This window comes from Oryza sativa, chromosome 10 (genome assembly GCF_034140825.1).
Source record: "Oryza sativa Japonica Group chromosome 10, ASM3414082v1".
Taxonomy (NCBI): Eukaryota; Viridiplantae; Streptophyta; class Magnoliopsida; order Poales; family Poaceae; genus Oryza; species Oryza sativa.
In genome coordinates this window covers 19110880-19125417 of record NC_089044.1, presented here as the reverse complement: position 1 = coordinate 19125417, position 14538 = coordinate 19110880, and the positions used below count along the sequence as shown (strand labels likewise).

Here is a 14538-nt window from a genome sequence, read left to right as displayed (position 1 = left end):
GTTCATGTCGGAAGGACAAGGTTTGGCCGTATCAGAATCCTTCTCGAGCTTGGATGTCGTCGATATTCCGTTCTCCGTCTCGACGGGAGGATTTTTCGACATGGAATCGCCTTGGTTCGTAGCCACTGCGTTCTCGTCTCCGGTCATTGGAGGACTGGTTGAGATCGGCATCGTGGTGTAAACCGGGAAGACGATTTCGCCGACTTGAGTCGATGCCAGCATTGTTGAAGCAGGGAGTACTTGGCTGAGGCTGGTGCTGACGTTGTTGTCGACGAAGCTGGATGACATAGTAGTAGAACCTTGAGTACCAAGGCCCCCTACCTGGCGCGCCACTGTCGACGGGTGATACCCGTAGACCGGATATAGAGGGTATTGGGGTACGTTGGTACAAGGATCTACGTAGTACGACATCAAGCAAACAAAAGACAAGAATTATACTGGTTCAGGCCCCTTGATAGGTAATAGCCCTAATCCAGTTGATGTGGGATTATATGGTAGAAAACACAGGTTATAAAGGGAACAAGGGAACTTGTCGGATCCGGCGAGATTGTAATCGAGTTGTTTCGACTAGCTCTCGATGACTTGGCTCCTCATAAGCTCTGGCTTCATAGGCTGTGTAGGTTGTGTTGGCTCTGAGATTCGATACCTAAACCCTCCCCGGGGGGTCCCTTTTATATCGCAGATCTGGAGGTCTCCACGTAGAACTCGGAGGTATCAGACCCTATACAATACGCCAACAACCCAGTTCTGCCCGAGTAGGATTCTTCCTGTCTGTAGATTCCGTGAAAGGTTTCCTTAGAATATACAGGAAATATCCGCATGCGCGTGGGTATGCCATATCGATATGTAACATATATCGAAGGGTAAAGGGTATGCCTAACCCGTAACCCTGACATATTTGTCTTGTGTTGAAAATGTTATTACTTTTTTCTGTAGTTTGACTTTGACCAAAATTAAAACAACTTATAATCTGAAACAGAGAGAGTACATACAAACATATATATTAGCAGATCCAATAGGTTTATTGTACTTCAAATATTTTTGTTACAAATTTATCCTCTCATATCTTCACATCACTAATTTTTTTGCACGGGATAAATCTAAAAAAAAGTAAAGCATGAAAACCTATTCATATGCTAGCATATATAGTATAGAATTGATCAAATATTGTATTTTTATGTTATTGGCGTATTCAATATACACTGAGGTCAAACCAGGGGCAAATGGGTCATTTTCATGCCTATGTCCACGTTGGCAAGGTGACATATCCTTCCAGATATGCAAAATGGCAATTTGTAAAGATTCTCTCTCTCTCTCTCTAATGGCGTTTCTGTAGGTTCATTTGGAAGAATGACATCTCACAAGTGGTAGTCCGTAAAAGTGCCAAATAGTTAAATTTCCCGTTGGAAATCAGGATAACTCACAAAGGGGTCAAGAATTCAGAATCCCATAGGGCTAGGCCATTAAGACGATGGATTTTTATTTTATTTTTTATAGGGTTGAGACGGTGGATTAAAAGATACGTTTGTCCATGACCCGATTAGGCACGGCTATGACCTGATTAGGCACGGTTCACAGAATGGGTCGTGTTGTGCCGACCCACATGCTGAGGCTGGAGCCCAGGCACGGTCCAATGAGATGTAAGGTCGTGTCGTGTCAACCTAGTATAGTTGGGGTACGTGGGTTGTGTGGTGGCCCGTAACCCAAATTCGATATATACTAAGAAAAAATAACATGAATAGAATTTGTTGCATCCTGCCGCACAAACTTCAGTGAAGCTCTAGCGAGGTCCTTCGCTCACCATTATCGCATTCCTCTTCCACCTCATCAAGCACTGTTGTGGCCCTTCGTTTTTTACTTCCTCCACTCCAAAGCCAGTGAGCCCTCAACGACCGACACACTCAGAATGGGGCGCCACTACGCCGCCGTGCAGGCCTACATCGATGAGCGCCCATCATTGCTTCCCCTGCCCCCAAGGCCCTAGCTTCCTCGATTCTTCCCTTCTTCTTTCCTCCTAGCTCTTGCTCGGATGGTAGTTGCTCAACGGGCAGTTGTTGGCCGGTGCCGGTCAACGGTTGCCACCATGCCACACGGGGTAGGCCGTGTTGTGCCATTCCATGGCTATGTCATGCACTTGTTGTGTTGGCACACGATGCTAAGGTGGCGGCCCAAGAACCACTTGCCACTCCTGTGTCATGAACTGTACCATACATGCCAAGGTCGATAAGAAAGACTTGGCCCATTTGACAACCTATACGAGGATTTAGCAAACTCATATCCATTCTTTTGTTTGTACAGATGAGATCAATCAAGATACCCCATCGTATCTAATTAACTTGATTAGTATAGAATTAAAGGGGAACTACTTTTTTTAATATGTTCCCTTCCATAACAAGGATTACACTCCAGCCAACCAAAAAAAGAATGCACTCTTTTACTAAAAAATGTGCAAGCACAACATAATCTAGACAACATATGCATTTTCCTTTTGTTTTTATTAGATCAATTTCAAGTAGGGTTGGCCGAGACAAAAATTTTCAATATGCAAAATGAGGATAAACTGATCTCATGGATATACACATCTATGTTACTTATCTCATTGTTGAAAATAAAAATATTTTCTCACTAAATCAACACTGATTAGGAGAAATTAATCTCAGCTGGTAGAAACAAAGGGATGGTTGACATTTTTCAACTACGTCGGGTGGTTTTAGCATCAACTTTAGGGGATCCACATCCCACGAGGAGTCGGAATTGACCTCGAGCAGATGAGGAAATATCCTCGTTTCACCCTCTTTTTGGTCATGTTGAGCCCATGGATGCGCCTTACCGCGTATAGCGAAGCCTTAACAACCACAACAGGTAAAGTACTACCCCCAAATCATCGACATGATAAAGAAAGACATGACCAGGCAACAGTGATCTCCATTTTACAAAAGCCAACATCAAGCTCAACACAGCTTTCACCGACCTCCTCAGGCACGAACCTTATCTCAGCTTCCATCTTACTACAAATATTACTACCATCAAATGTCACCACAGAAACTTCCAGCTCCCCCTCAAACTCAACAGAAACCACACGCCGCGAGAGCCCTACCACGCCATCGGCATCAACACGCATCTTCCTCCTCTTATCTCCAGAATCAAGCAACAAAACTCCATTGTGTTTCAGGCTGGAGGTACAGGCAGTAAACCGAGCTGAAGAACCATCTTCTTCTGGCCATGACCCATCAACGATACGCGCCTTGATCGTGGCCTCCACGGAGCGAACGACATAGCCAAACGTCAGCTCCAGCGTGCTAAGCTTGCTGGTGTACTCTCTAGTAATCAGGCATGTTTCCCTAGGGCGGTTGACATCGGTGAGCGGTACAGTGAAAAAGCTTAAATCTTCATCCTCTGATTCAGTAGAGCCCTTGACTCTTAGCACAGCCTCAAGGTAGACAGGATCACACACCACAACAGCACGGGTAGGGCCTGTCAGTAGTAGATATGGATCCTACAACATGCAGAACCACTAGTTTACTGCTGTAAAATATTGTGTAAAATATTCATTGAAGTAGCATGAGTTGCATATCCGAATGGTGGGAAATGCGAAGAAATTAACTGGTGGCAAATGAAAAGAAATTAACTTGTGGTGAGCACAGTTTGCCAAGGGCCAATAAATTGAAATGGGCCAGCAAAAGTGTGGGAAATATTTCAGAGACCTTGAAGCTGAGAAACCAATGTACATTACATTCAGAAATCTGAAGAAGATGTGGTAAACATTGAGCGGTGTAATGAAGAAAACCGCAAAACTGAATACAAGTACTAAGTGTAACTAATAAATGGTGTGAGCTGCATAATAGAAATGAGACAAACAGGAGGTCTGCCTGACCTGTGCCTCGTGTCTATGCCCTATGGGGGGAAACGCTAAAGGCCTAGAATTCTAAAGGCCACATTCAGAGTTTAGCAAAAGTTGGGAATTCCAAGCCCAGTTAGCTCTTGATTCTCTTGTGCGGACATGGTACTAAAAAGATGAATAAAATCACTAAGTTGACAAATTCAAATTCAACTTGTACATTGACAAATAGAATACAACACTACAGTTTATGAATGAACCACTCAACTGCAATTGACAGATGCTTGTACGGGATGTTATTTCCACATTGATTTCTTCTATATATATGCTACTTCCTCGTACTCAGAAATGTTTGTTGAAATTTTATATATAAACCAAAAATATGCATTCATGTAAGTACCTTCAAAAACTCTAGTTATTTACATGCTTTTGATTTGTTATGGCATGTTTTCCATGGGTGCTAGGGATAAACTTGTTCATCAAGCTGAATTTCAGATCTAATTATTCAGATATGTAATGAACGTGACAGTTCTTCACCTAGGCACCACGGCAATGGCAATATAAAGGAAATACAGAACATGGTCACCATGTATAATACACTACTCCGTATCTTCTAAAAGCCTATTAAGGTGGTAACCAATAAACCTACATGGAGTAACTAGTGTCATTTGATCTGGAGAAACAAGGGCAGTAATAATATTTTTTTTTACCAAGAGATAGCACCAAGTAAGGACATACATAACTTAGATGGTAATGATGATTAATGAATAACGGGAATCAAGTGGATGAACCTCTTGGGTGAGGGTTTGGCAGTCATCCCTAGTGCGGTCGAAGACCATATTGCGATTGTGATCAATTGTGTCCCGTGCAGCAATGAGACCAAACACATGGATCGGCCACTGTAAGCCCCGCCTTAATTCTTTGATTTTTACACAGAAGATCTGCAGCGTATATTGTTCAGATGCATCGAATGGCACAGGCTCAGCCGTATATCGCATAGGTGGGATAGACGCTACATACATGTAAAAAATCAAAATTTGAGTATTTATATGAATATAAAGATTGCACTTAATTGTTCATACAGTACGAAGAACAAAAATTCCACAGGCCAGTACAATGCACTAGATTATGCAATCAATTTGATAATGGAGTATCAATCAATATCAGTACAATTGAATCGAAACATTCCTACATAGTCATAAGGATCTAGGAGGTGGTCCTGGCCTCCTGGGACCACCCAAATAATCTTAACCCGATGTATATATATACATACGTAAGAAAAACTTTTGAAAAAAGAAAAACAAAACCCCTTTATTAATATAAGATGCACATTTGATCAATTTATACTTCTAACTTTGTTATATTTAGAATATTTTTAAAAACTATACAAGTGGATTATCTATATATAAAAATCCTAGATACGTGACATAGATATAGACGCGATGGAAATCAAGATCGAATAGTGAGTTAGTGACTGACTGGATTTGTCGAAGGGGCCGTAGGCTCTTGCATAGATGCGTTCCCAGCTCTCGCGATAGTGGCGGGCGTCGACGGCCAGCTCGTCGGACCAGTCGACGTCGGGATGCTCCGCGACCTTCCTCTCGTACTCCTCCTTGAACCTGGCGAACCACTCCGCCCTCACCTTCTGCCAATCCGACGCCGCATCGGCAGCGGCGGATGCGGATCTAACATGGGACATGGGGATCCGATTGAACCCCCCAAACTTTTGGGGGAGAACACACAAACTGTTGTTAGTATTAATGTTAATGGCAAATTTCTACTACAACAGACGCTAGGGTTAAGATTAACACAATCAAATTCGCAAAAAAAAAAAAAGTGCGTGGGTAGAGAGAGAGATGAGGAAGAGGATGTCCGAAACGAGGGATGGGGATGCTCACCAGGATTCGGCGGAAGCAGCAGCAGGACGAGCGACGGCGCCCCGGATCGCTCGCGGGGAGGATGGGATCGGCGACGAGCGAGCCGGCGAACTCACGATGAGGAGTCGGAGTTGGCGGGGAGGGGACGGGGAGATACTATACCCGAACGAGGGACGTGGGTCCTCTCTGCACCGATTTTTTTTTTTACTATTTGACCTTTTTTAAACAATTTTTTCCATTATATTTATACTTATTAGCTAAATTTTGAATTTTCAACCTTAAATTTAAAAATGATTTTAAGGTTTTTTCAGACTTTGCTTTTAGATCACTAAGAACACGTATATAAAAGTTTTATTCACAAATTATTTTTTCGTTCACAAATATGTCGTTTGGCTTATTTCACGATGGTGGCTTTATTTTAAAAATAAATCCCATCGAGAACTTTGATAAAAAATTGGCACTGACAATGACACTATTGAGTCTAAGGTAAACCCTTCCTTTGCTATATGGTGAATCATAAGTGTTGCTGCACTAACATGGTGAATGAGGTCAGGGCGATGGTATTTGACGTTGGCCTTGTATTCTTCAAGAAAATCATAATAGTCAATAATAAAAATGTGTTGAGAGTGGTGGGACGGTGTTGTTGCCATGCTAAGGACTTGGATTTGATCCCTGCAAACAACAATGCTGCATATGTTAGAGCTCTAACCATTGAAAAATGCAAAAAGAGAAAAGAAAGGGATAAAAAAAAAACTCACCTAGTATTTGAACTCAAGGTTGTTGGGCCAACCAATACAAATTTGGTTGTGTTTAGTTGGATCCAAAGTTTGGATTTTGGTTGAAATTGAAGATGATGTGACTGAAAAGTTGTGTGTGTATGATAGGTTGATGTGATGGAAAAGTACTGAAATTTGGATCCAAACTTTAGATCAGCCAAAGTTATTTCTCGGCATATATGGGGTCAGCACCAATGGTTGTGGCGTTGACCTCCTTGCCATGTTAGCGCACCAACACTCTTCATCGTGGCAACGGTCCGTGCTGAAGTGGATGGCATTGAGGTGGCAGGTCTTGTGCTAAGGTCTAGGTCCATTTTTCTAAAGATTGTGATGGTATAAATTTCTAAAATACGTTTGTAAGAATGGCCAAATAGTTAAAATTTTCCCTCTGTGTGCTAAGGTCTTAGTCCTAACGCGAGGTGCTAACATCAACATGCTAGTGATGCAGTATTATACATTTGTCATTTGTAGAGTGAATATATCACGGTGCACATCTAATTATTCTTTTCTTTTTTTAAGTATGGATAGAAATCCGGTCTTATACATGGTTAAAAGTTACGAGAGCTAGGTTTCATAACTAAGGACCATAAGAAAAAGAAAAAAATCAAATAACCCCCTATAAGCCACTAATCTTTAAAATCTCCCCTTACAACTTATCTCCGTGCAAAACATCTCTTATTCCATTTTCTCTTCCAACTAACCCCTGTCTACTTTTTAGTGATTTCTATCGCTTTAGTCTTCATCGATACATGATGCACTACCGTAAACATATCCGAATCTTTACCATATGTAAATAAACAAAACAAATTAATTCAGAAGCAACCACCAAATTAATTACCCTCGTCAATAAACTTACTAAGCAGAATATATACAGTAGTGAGGTCGCAAAATACATCACATGCTCAAATCAGGATTCAAGGACATGAGTGACCAGAAGACAGTGACTTCCAGTTTACGAAAGCCAACATCAAGCTCGGCCTTGCTTTCACCATCGTCCTAGGTGTGAACTTTTCCTCAGCTTCCATATAATTACAATTAGATCCAAATGCCGCAACAGAAACCTCCAATTCCCCCTCAAATTCAACAGAAACAACACGCCTTGACAGCTCTATCATGCCATCGGCAGTGACAGACATCTTCTTCATCTCATCTCCAGAATCAAGCAGTAAGACTCTATAATCCTTCAGGCTGGAGGTATGTGCAGTAATCCGAGCTGAAAAACCTTCTTCTGGCCATGACCCGTCAATGACTCGCACGTTGATCGTCGCCTCCACGGAGCGTACAATGTAGCCAAATGTCAGCTCCAGTGTGCTAAGCTTGCTTGTGTACTCTTTGTTAATCAAGTGTGTTCCACTAATGTTAGAGATACGAGTGAGCTGCACGGCAAGAAAGCTTAAATCTTTATCCTCGGATTCGATCGAACCCTTCACTTTCAGCGCAACCTCAAAGTCCACAGGATCAACCACCACAACCGCCCGGGTAGGACCTGTCAACAGTAAATATGGAACCTGCAGAATGCAATGATGTAACATTGTCCAGTAAGACATGAGTATGTAAAATAGTAGTATTAGTAAGGGGATTCATGCTATCAATCTATGTTGATAAAAGGGGAGTTTGTAAATCAATATGTTATCCGAATTTCATTAAGGGGAACTGCATAGAAGTAGCATGAATTGCACAATACAATTATTTCTCTCTTTATTTGTTCCCGATACATCATAACATACTTTCACAAACTCCAATGCAATCTATTTTCACAAACTCCAATGCAATCTATTTTTATGTTTGAACATATATATTAATAATAGACATGATCTAAGAAACAACATGATCTCGTTGTATATGGATGTCTCTAATCAAAACACAGCTATAAATTTTGGTTATACGCCATGTTCAGGCGTAATTAACCTCATGTTTCACGATTTACAAGTTGATTACTTGATTAGTATCTGGACAAAAAGTAAGTACCGCCACCAAACATAGGCAACCTTTGTTTCAAAGTTAGTATTTATGTTTTATCTGGATTACATTTTTTATCGAATATATTCTGCTTTCAAATTTAATACTCCGGGCACACACACACGACACATCCAACATCTTGTAGTACTAGTAGTACTAATTCAGTTGAATTTTGAAATGTGCCCTCACGCCACTTGATTTAGCTGAGCAACTGCAGGGTTTTTTTTTTTTGTTTTTTTTAGAGGGGGGGGGGCTCTTGTATAAGCACAATTTTACAAAGAGCCAAAAATTTGAGTTAGACCAGCAAGAGCGTTATAATATTTCAGAAACCTTGAGATTGAAGAAACCAATGTAGATAACATTTAGAAATCTAAAGACAGTGTGGTAAACATTGAGCGGTGTCATAAGAAAAACAGTACTATGAAAAATAAGTACTAAATGCAACTAATAAATGGTGGGAGGTGCATAACAGAAATGAAAGGCAAAGCAGACTCACAACGTGAGCCTGACACGTCTCTGTCTATTTAGGGCCTCATCGGTTGGCCAAAAACTGATTATAAGCCGTAAGAGTTTATTAGCGATCAAAAAATAATTTATGTGGAAAACTTTTATATATGTGTACTTGGCGACTTAAAAGCCAATGCTGAAAAAGAAACTACATTGAAAACATCTTAAAATCAACTTTGAAATTAAGTTTTAAAATTTAAATTTTGGCTTGGTTTAATCTTTTTAGGGCAACCGATGGGCTCTTATCGTGCGGCACACACAAAGGGCACAATAAGAGTTCAGTAGAAGTTGGAAACTCTCCCAGACCCAGTTATCTTGATTACCTTTTTGCTGACATGGCAGTCGATAATCTAAATAAATTCAACTTGTACATTGACAAATAAAAGACAAACACAGTTTCTGACTACACCAATCATTTGCATTTAGCAGATGCTTGTACAGAATGTTTTTTTATACGCCGTCAGAAATATTCACTGAAATTTCATATAAAGGGAAAAAAATGCCTAATGTACATACCTATGAAAATTCTAGTTATTTATATGCCTTTGATTTGTTATGGCATGTTTTCCATGGCTAAAGGTTAGGGATAAACTTGGTCGTCGTCAAGCTGAATTACAACAGAACAAATTATTCTCATATTGTGACATGTAATGAACATGACAATTCTTCACTCAGGGACCATGGCAATGGCATTGCGAGAGGAAAAAAAAAACAGTCAGATCACAATATATACTGCACTATCTTCAAGAAGCTTATTATGGTGATAATCGATAAACAGCTATAACTAATATCATTTGATATGGAGAAATTAATAAGAGGACACACCACCTACTTGCATTGATGATGAATGAATAACGGGGATCAAACAAGTGAAGGAATGAACCTCTTGGGTGAGGAGTTGGCAGTCATCCCTCGTGCGGTTGAAGATAATATTGCGGTTGTGGTCAATTACGTCCCGTGCAGCAACGAGACCAAACACATGGATCGGCCACTGTAAGCCCCGTCTTAATTCTCTGATTTTTACACAAAAGATCTGCACTGCATCATGTTCGGATGCGTAATCCGGCCCAGGATCAGCCGTAGTATAGCGCATCGGTGGGATAGGCGCTGCATATATATGTAACAATCGTAAGCATCAATATTTCTAAAAGAAAAAAACAATTGTAACCATCAAGAATTCATATCACATATAGAAAAGATTGCGATTGTACAGTGCAGTAGAGGATACAATTAACAACTAATGGAGCATGGATCAACAATTGAATTCCACTGAGATAGATTTTCGACACAATTAAACAGATGATAAAGGGGATTAATGGAGATCGATCAATAACTGAATTCAACTGAGATAGATTTTCGACACAATTAAACAGATGAAAAGGGATGAAAAGGGGATTAATGGAGCATCGATCAATAACTGAATTCAACTGAGATAGATTTTCGACACAATTAAACAGATGAAAAGGGGATCAAGATCGACTAGTGACTGACTGATTTTGTCGAAGGAGCCGTAGGCTTGGCTCCAGACGTAGTCCCAATCCTTGCGATACGAGCTCGCGTCGATGGCCAGCGAGTCGGACCAGTCGACGTCGGGATGCTCCGCGACCTTCCTCTCGAACTCCTCCTTGAGCTTGGCGAACCACGCCGCCGACCGCTGCTTGAAGCGCGACACCGCCTCGGGGTCTCGCTTCTTCCGGCTCGGCTCTCCTCCGCCTCCTTCGATCTCCCCTGATTCGCGCTCTCTCTTCGTCCCGGACTCGTCGTCGTCCTCCTCCCTCGTCTCGATCCCCGCCTCCTCCTGCACCTTGTCCTTCTCCATCTAGCACGGCGAGATGCCGCCGCCGCCGCCGCCGTCACACCAAATCGAACGCGAGGGAAGTTTTTGCGGGGAGTGCCTTTTCGTTTCCTTTTCTTTTTTCCTTTTTTTTAAGAGGAGAGCCCATTGGTTCATGGGAATTTTGAGAATACAGTACCACCCAATACACACTGCTTCAAGGATTAATCGTCCAATTCGCACTGCTTTCAGAATATACTACTGGAGTACGAATTTTCTTCGTTCCATACCACTCCGTCCACCGAAGACGCGTCGTCAGTTCACCCCTCTCGCACCGTTTGCCCGCACACATCTGGCCGCCAACGAGCTCGTCCTTCCCCATGCCGGCGAGCTCGTCCTCCCCACACCAGCGAGCTCCTCCTACCCCAGCTCGTCCTTCCTGCCAGCGAGCTTGTCCTCCCCCACACCAGCGAGCTTTTCTTTGCGAACGACGGCGAGCTCTTCCTTCCCCATGCCGCCCCGAGCCGTCGCCACACCGGGCTGCCGCCACCGTGCCCCGAGCCGTCGCCGGTCCAACCTCCGCCACCGCGGCCTCGAGCTCATATAGAGCTCAGCCGCCGGAGCTCGACGCCCTCCATCCTTCACCGCCGCTCCTCTCACCTCCAGCCCTCCATCGCATGCGCTGATGGCGGCGACGGACGGTCGACAGCGCGGCTGACGCGGGCAGCGACGAACGGTCGACGGCGGGGCTGACGCGGGCGGCGACGGACGGGCGACGGCAGGGCTGACGCGGGCGCGAGCGGTGGCGGACTGACGGCGGCGGCGCCGGGAGGACGGAGAGAACGACGGCGTGACTGACGCTAGGGGACGGAGTGGCGTGGAACGAAGAAAATTCACACTCCATTAGTGTATTCTGAAAGTAGTATGAATTGGGTGATAAATCCTAGAAGCAGTGTATATTCGGTGTTATATTCTGGAAATTCTCATTGGTTCATTGGTAGTAGTTTTAGTGCCGGTTTGTCAAATTTTTTTGTATTCCCTCGTTCTAGCTCAATTGCTCAGAAGTGCCATCGAAGTTAACGAAATCAAAACAAGAGAATGGGAATGGTTAATAGGTACTTCCTCCATTTCATATTATAAGATTTTTTAGCATTGTCTATATTCATATATATGTTAATGAATCTAGGCATGTATGAATGTAGACAATGCTAGAAAGTCTTATAACCTGAAACGGAGGGAGTACTCGAGAGAAAATTAGGATCAATATTTTGCAAATTACCCACGACCCAGCTTTTTCTTCTCCAACTTCGAAGACCTCAACTAACGGTAATGTAGTTATGGTTTAGGTTCTAGAGGGGGGGGGAGAGAAAACAGGGAGGAGATCGTCAAGTTTAGATTAATGGTTGTGTGAAGTGGTGGCCCATCAGTGGACGGTGAACATAGACGGGTGGCGAGGCGGTGCCGAAGCCATGGGGTGGAGGCCTCGCTGGCGCCAATGACGTCTTTCACCACACCAACGAGGTCGGGTGGCAGCGATCCCGTCGTGATGACGATGGGAGTGAGGAGGGATGGGTTAGGTTTAGGTGTGTATATTGCATAAATCTTAAAGAAATGTAATGCTTTAAAATTATGTAGACTTTCTGTCAAATGCTATATATAGACCGTATATTAAAGAATACTCCATGTATGAATTAGGAGCAAAGAAAAATACTCATATTCCTATATGACGATGACATGTGGGTTTTTTTTTCTATTTTTCTATAGTTTTGTTATTATTTACTATTATTAATCATTATCCATGTACATTAATATTTCCTATTTTATTTTTATAATTTTTATTATGCCTATGATTTTAATTTTCAAAATCATTATCCATGTAATGATTTTGAAAGTAAAAATATTATATTGAACTATGGATGAAAATCAAATCATTTTTTTTGGACAACTGTACCAAACAGGACCTAAATAGTTTTTTTTTATTTTTTTATATGTGTCATTCGTTTTGCAATAAATAGATCTACCAAATTTAAGAATTGTATTGTATAACCTTATTTCATAGGGTGTCAACGATTGGAAAAATTCCTAAAAAGGTAGAGCCTGTTTGTAAGAGCTCCGACTCCTGCATTTAGCTATAGGAGTTAGGTCTGGAATAAAGTTGTGGAGTATCCTAAACACAGTTCCACCTCTCTAATTTATTTTGTGAGAGTGCTCCACCCAGCTCCGCTTCTATTTTAAGTATAAGTGAAACTGTTTGGTTGAGCTCCAGCTCCAGAAAAGGTGGAGGTAGAGCTAGAGCTGTGCCAAATAGGCACTTAGAGTGCCTATGACATCCCATCATCTTCTTTTCACATTCCTATAATTTGGAAATCTTATGACTGAATAAAACCCTAAGTAGTTTTGCAATAAACAGAATTAATATCACTTGAATTCAATTCAACATAGAACTAATATCACTTGAGATTTTTGGTTGTACTAAACAGCTAACACGTAAAACGAGAAAACTCAGTACGTCATGATTATTTAAGTATTAATTATTATAAATTATAAAATAGATTTATTTATTTTTTAAAGGAACTTCACATCATATAGTAGTTCGGGAAGCATGCTCACATAATACATTGAAGCCAAAACGCTCAAAAGAACTCAATCTAAGCCGAATTTGTTCTAAATAAATTTAAGTTTAAGTAGTTCTTAACTTGCAATGCATAAAGTTAACAAAGATTGTTTTGTGATAATATTAAATATCATAGCTCATTATGTTACTTCTGGTGATACATGTTCATCTAAGTTCAAGTTCTACACTTGGCACCTGCTCGTATTTATGACTACTCCCTCTATCCCACAAAATGTCCAACCCTAGCTTCCCAAGATGAATATAAGGGGATAGATAAAAAACCAAAATACCTCCAATTAATAGCAAAGTTATATTAATGGGTGGGTAGATGAGAGGTATTGAAGAGATAAAACTTATCGATTTATGGACCGATAGTAAGTAAGAAGGTAGAAGTTGGCTTTTTAAACAAATTTTAAACTCTAGAGGTTGATTTATTTTGGGATGGATGGTACTTATTAGTGGTGGACGCTTATTCGTAGACAACGAGATATCGTGGTGACTTTATCAATTTTAAGTTATTTCAGTTTATGTTTTTGTGTACATTTATATAAATGAGTGCGCGTGTGTATATTTTATATTGTACTGGAAAAATTGCCCGTGCATTGCAACGGGTGGAGACTATTTTAATCTTATTATTATTCAGTGTGAGAATTCGCTTGGATATATATTTTTCAAGAAAATCATGTCAAGTTAGCATGCGGGTTTTTTTTCCAGGAGATTTCTTATACGACTCCTTCTGTATTTCCAAAAGCGAATGAACTTAAAACCCGACTCAAATACGGATTTGTATTTCTAAAAGCGAACGAATTGTATTTTCCAATATGGTTAAAAGTTGATTCATACACGGATGACGTACAAAAGTACCGGTAAAAACATCTTTAATTTTTATAATAGTATATAGAAGAGATAGATATTAGTAAAAAAAAAAGTATCAATATTGAGTCGTGTGATAACAAGGCTTCTTCTACTAGTTGCCGTAGTACAAGTGTACAATGGTGAATCCCAAATGGAGCAGTGTTCTAGACTTATCCCAGCAACAATTACCAAACCTCCACGCGTATTAGTATTACTCCCGAGCTTAATCCCGATTTGCCCCCATAGTCCCGGCGCTTAATAAAAGCGTGGAGAAACTAAAGGGGAAAAAAAAAAAGAGGAGGCGAGACCTAATTTCCCAAAGAAAAAAAAAGAAAAAC

General features: G+C 41.2%; 1 protein-coding gene and 1 pseudogene across 3 annotated transcripts; both read right to left on the bottom strand.

Moving 5' to 3' along the window:
• Positions 1-2534: 2534 nt before the first annotated feature.
• LOC4348954 (uncharacterized) lies at positions 2535-5842 on the bottom strand. Of its 2 annotated transcripts, none has more exons than XM_066304937.1 (4): positions 5737-5842; positions 5318-5583; positions 4630-4850; positions 2535-3496 (listed from the first exon to the last, which is right to left on the bottom strand). In XM_066304937.1, the coding sequence occupies exons 2-4, from the start codon at positions 5535-5537 to the stop codon at positions 2882-2884; spliced, it is 1056 nt and encodes a 351-aa protein (XP_066161034.1). In that variant the 5' UTR covers positions 5538-5583; positions 5737-5842; the 3' UTR covers positions 2535-2881. The 2 variants fall into 2 exon arrangements, with proteins under 2 accessions (XP_066161034.1, XP_015612803.1); XM_015757317.3 differs by having other exon boundaries at positions 5318-5561.
• A 1456-nt stretch (positions 5843-7298) lies between these two features.
• LOC4348953 (uncharacterized) lies at positions 7299-10858 on the bottom strand (annotated as a pseudogene). The gene is made up of 3 exons (XR_001540345.3): positions 10449-10858; positions 9841-10064; positions 7299-7999 (listed from the first exon to the last, which is right to left on the bottom strand). The product of XR_001540345.3 is annotated as an uncharacterized protein (transcript).
• Positions 10859-14538: the final 3680 nt, after the last annotated feature.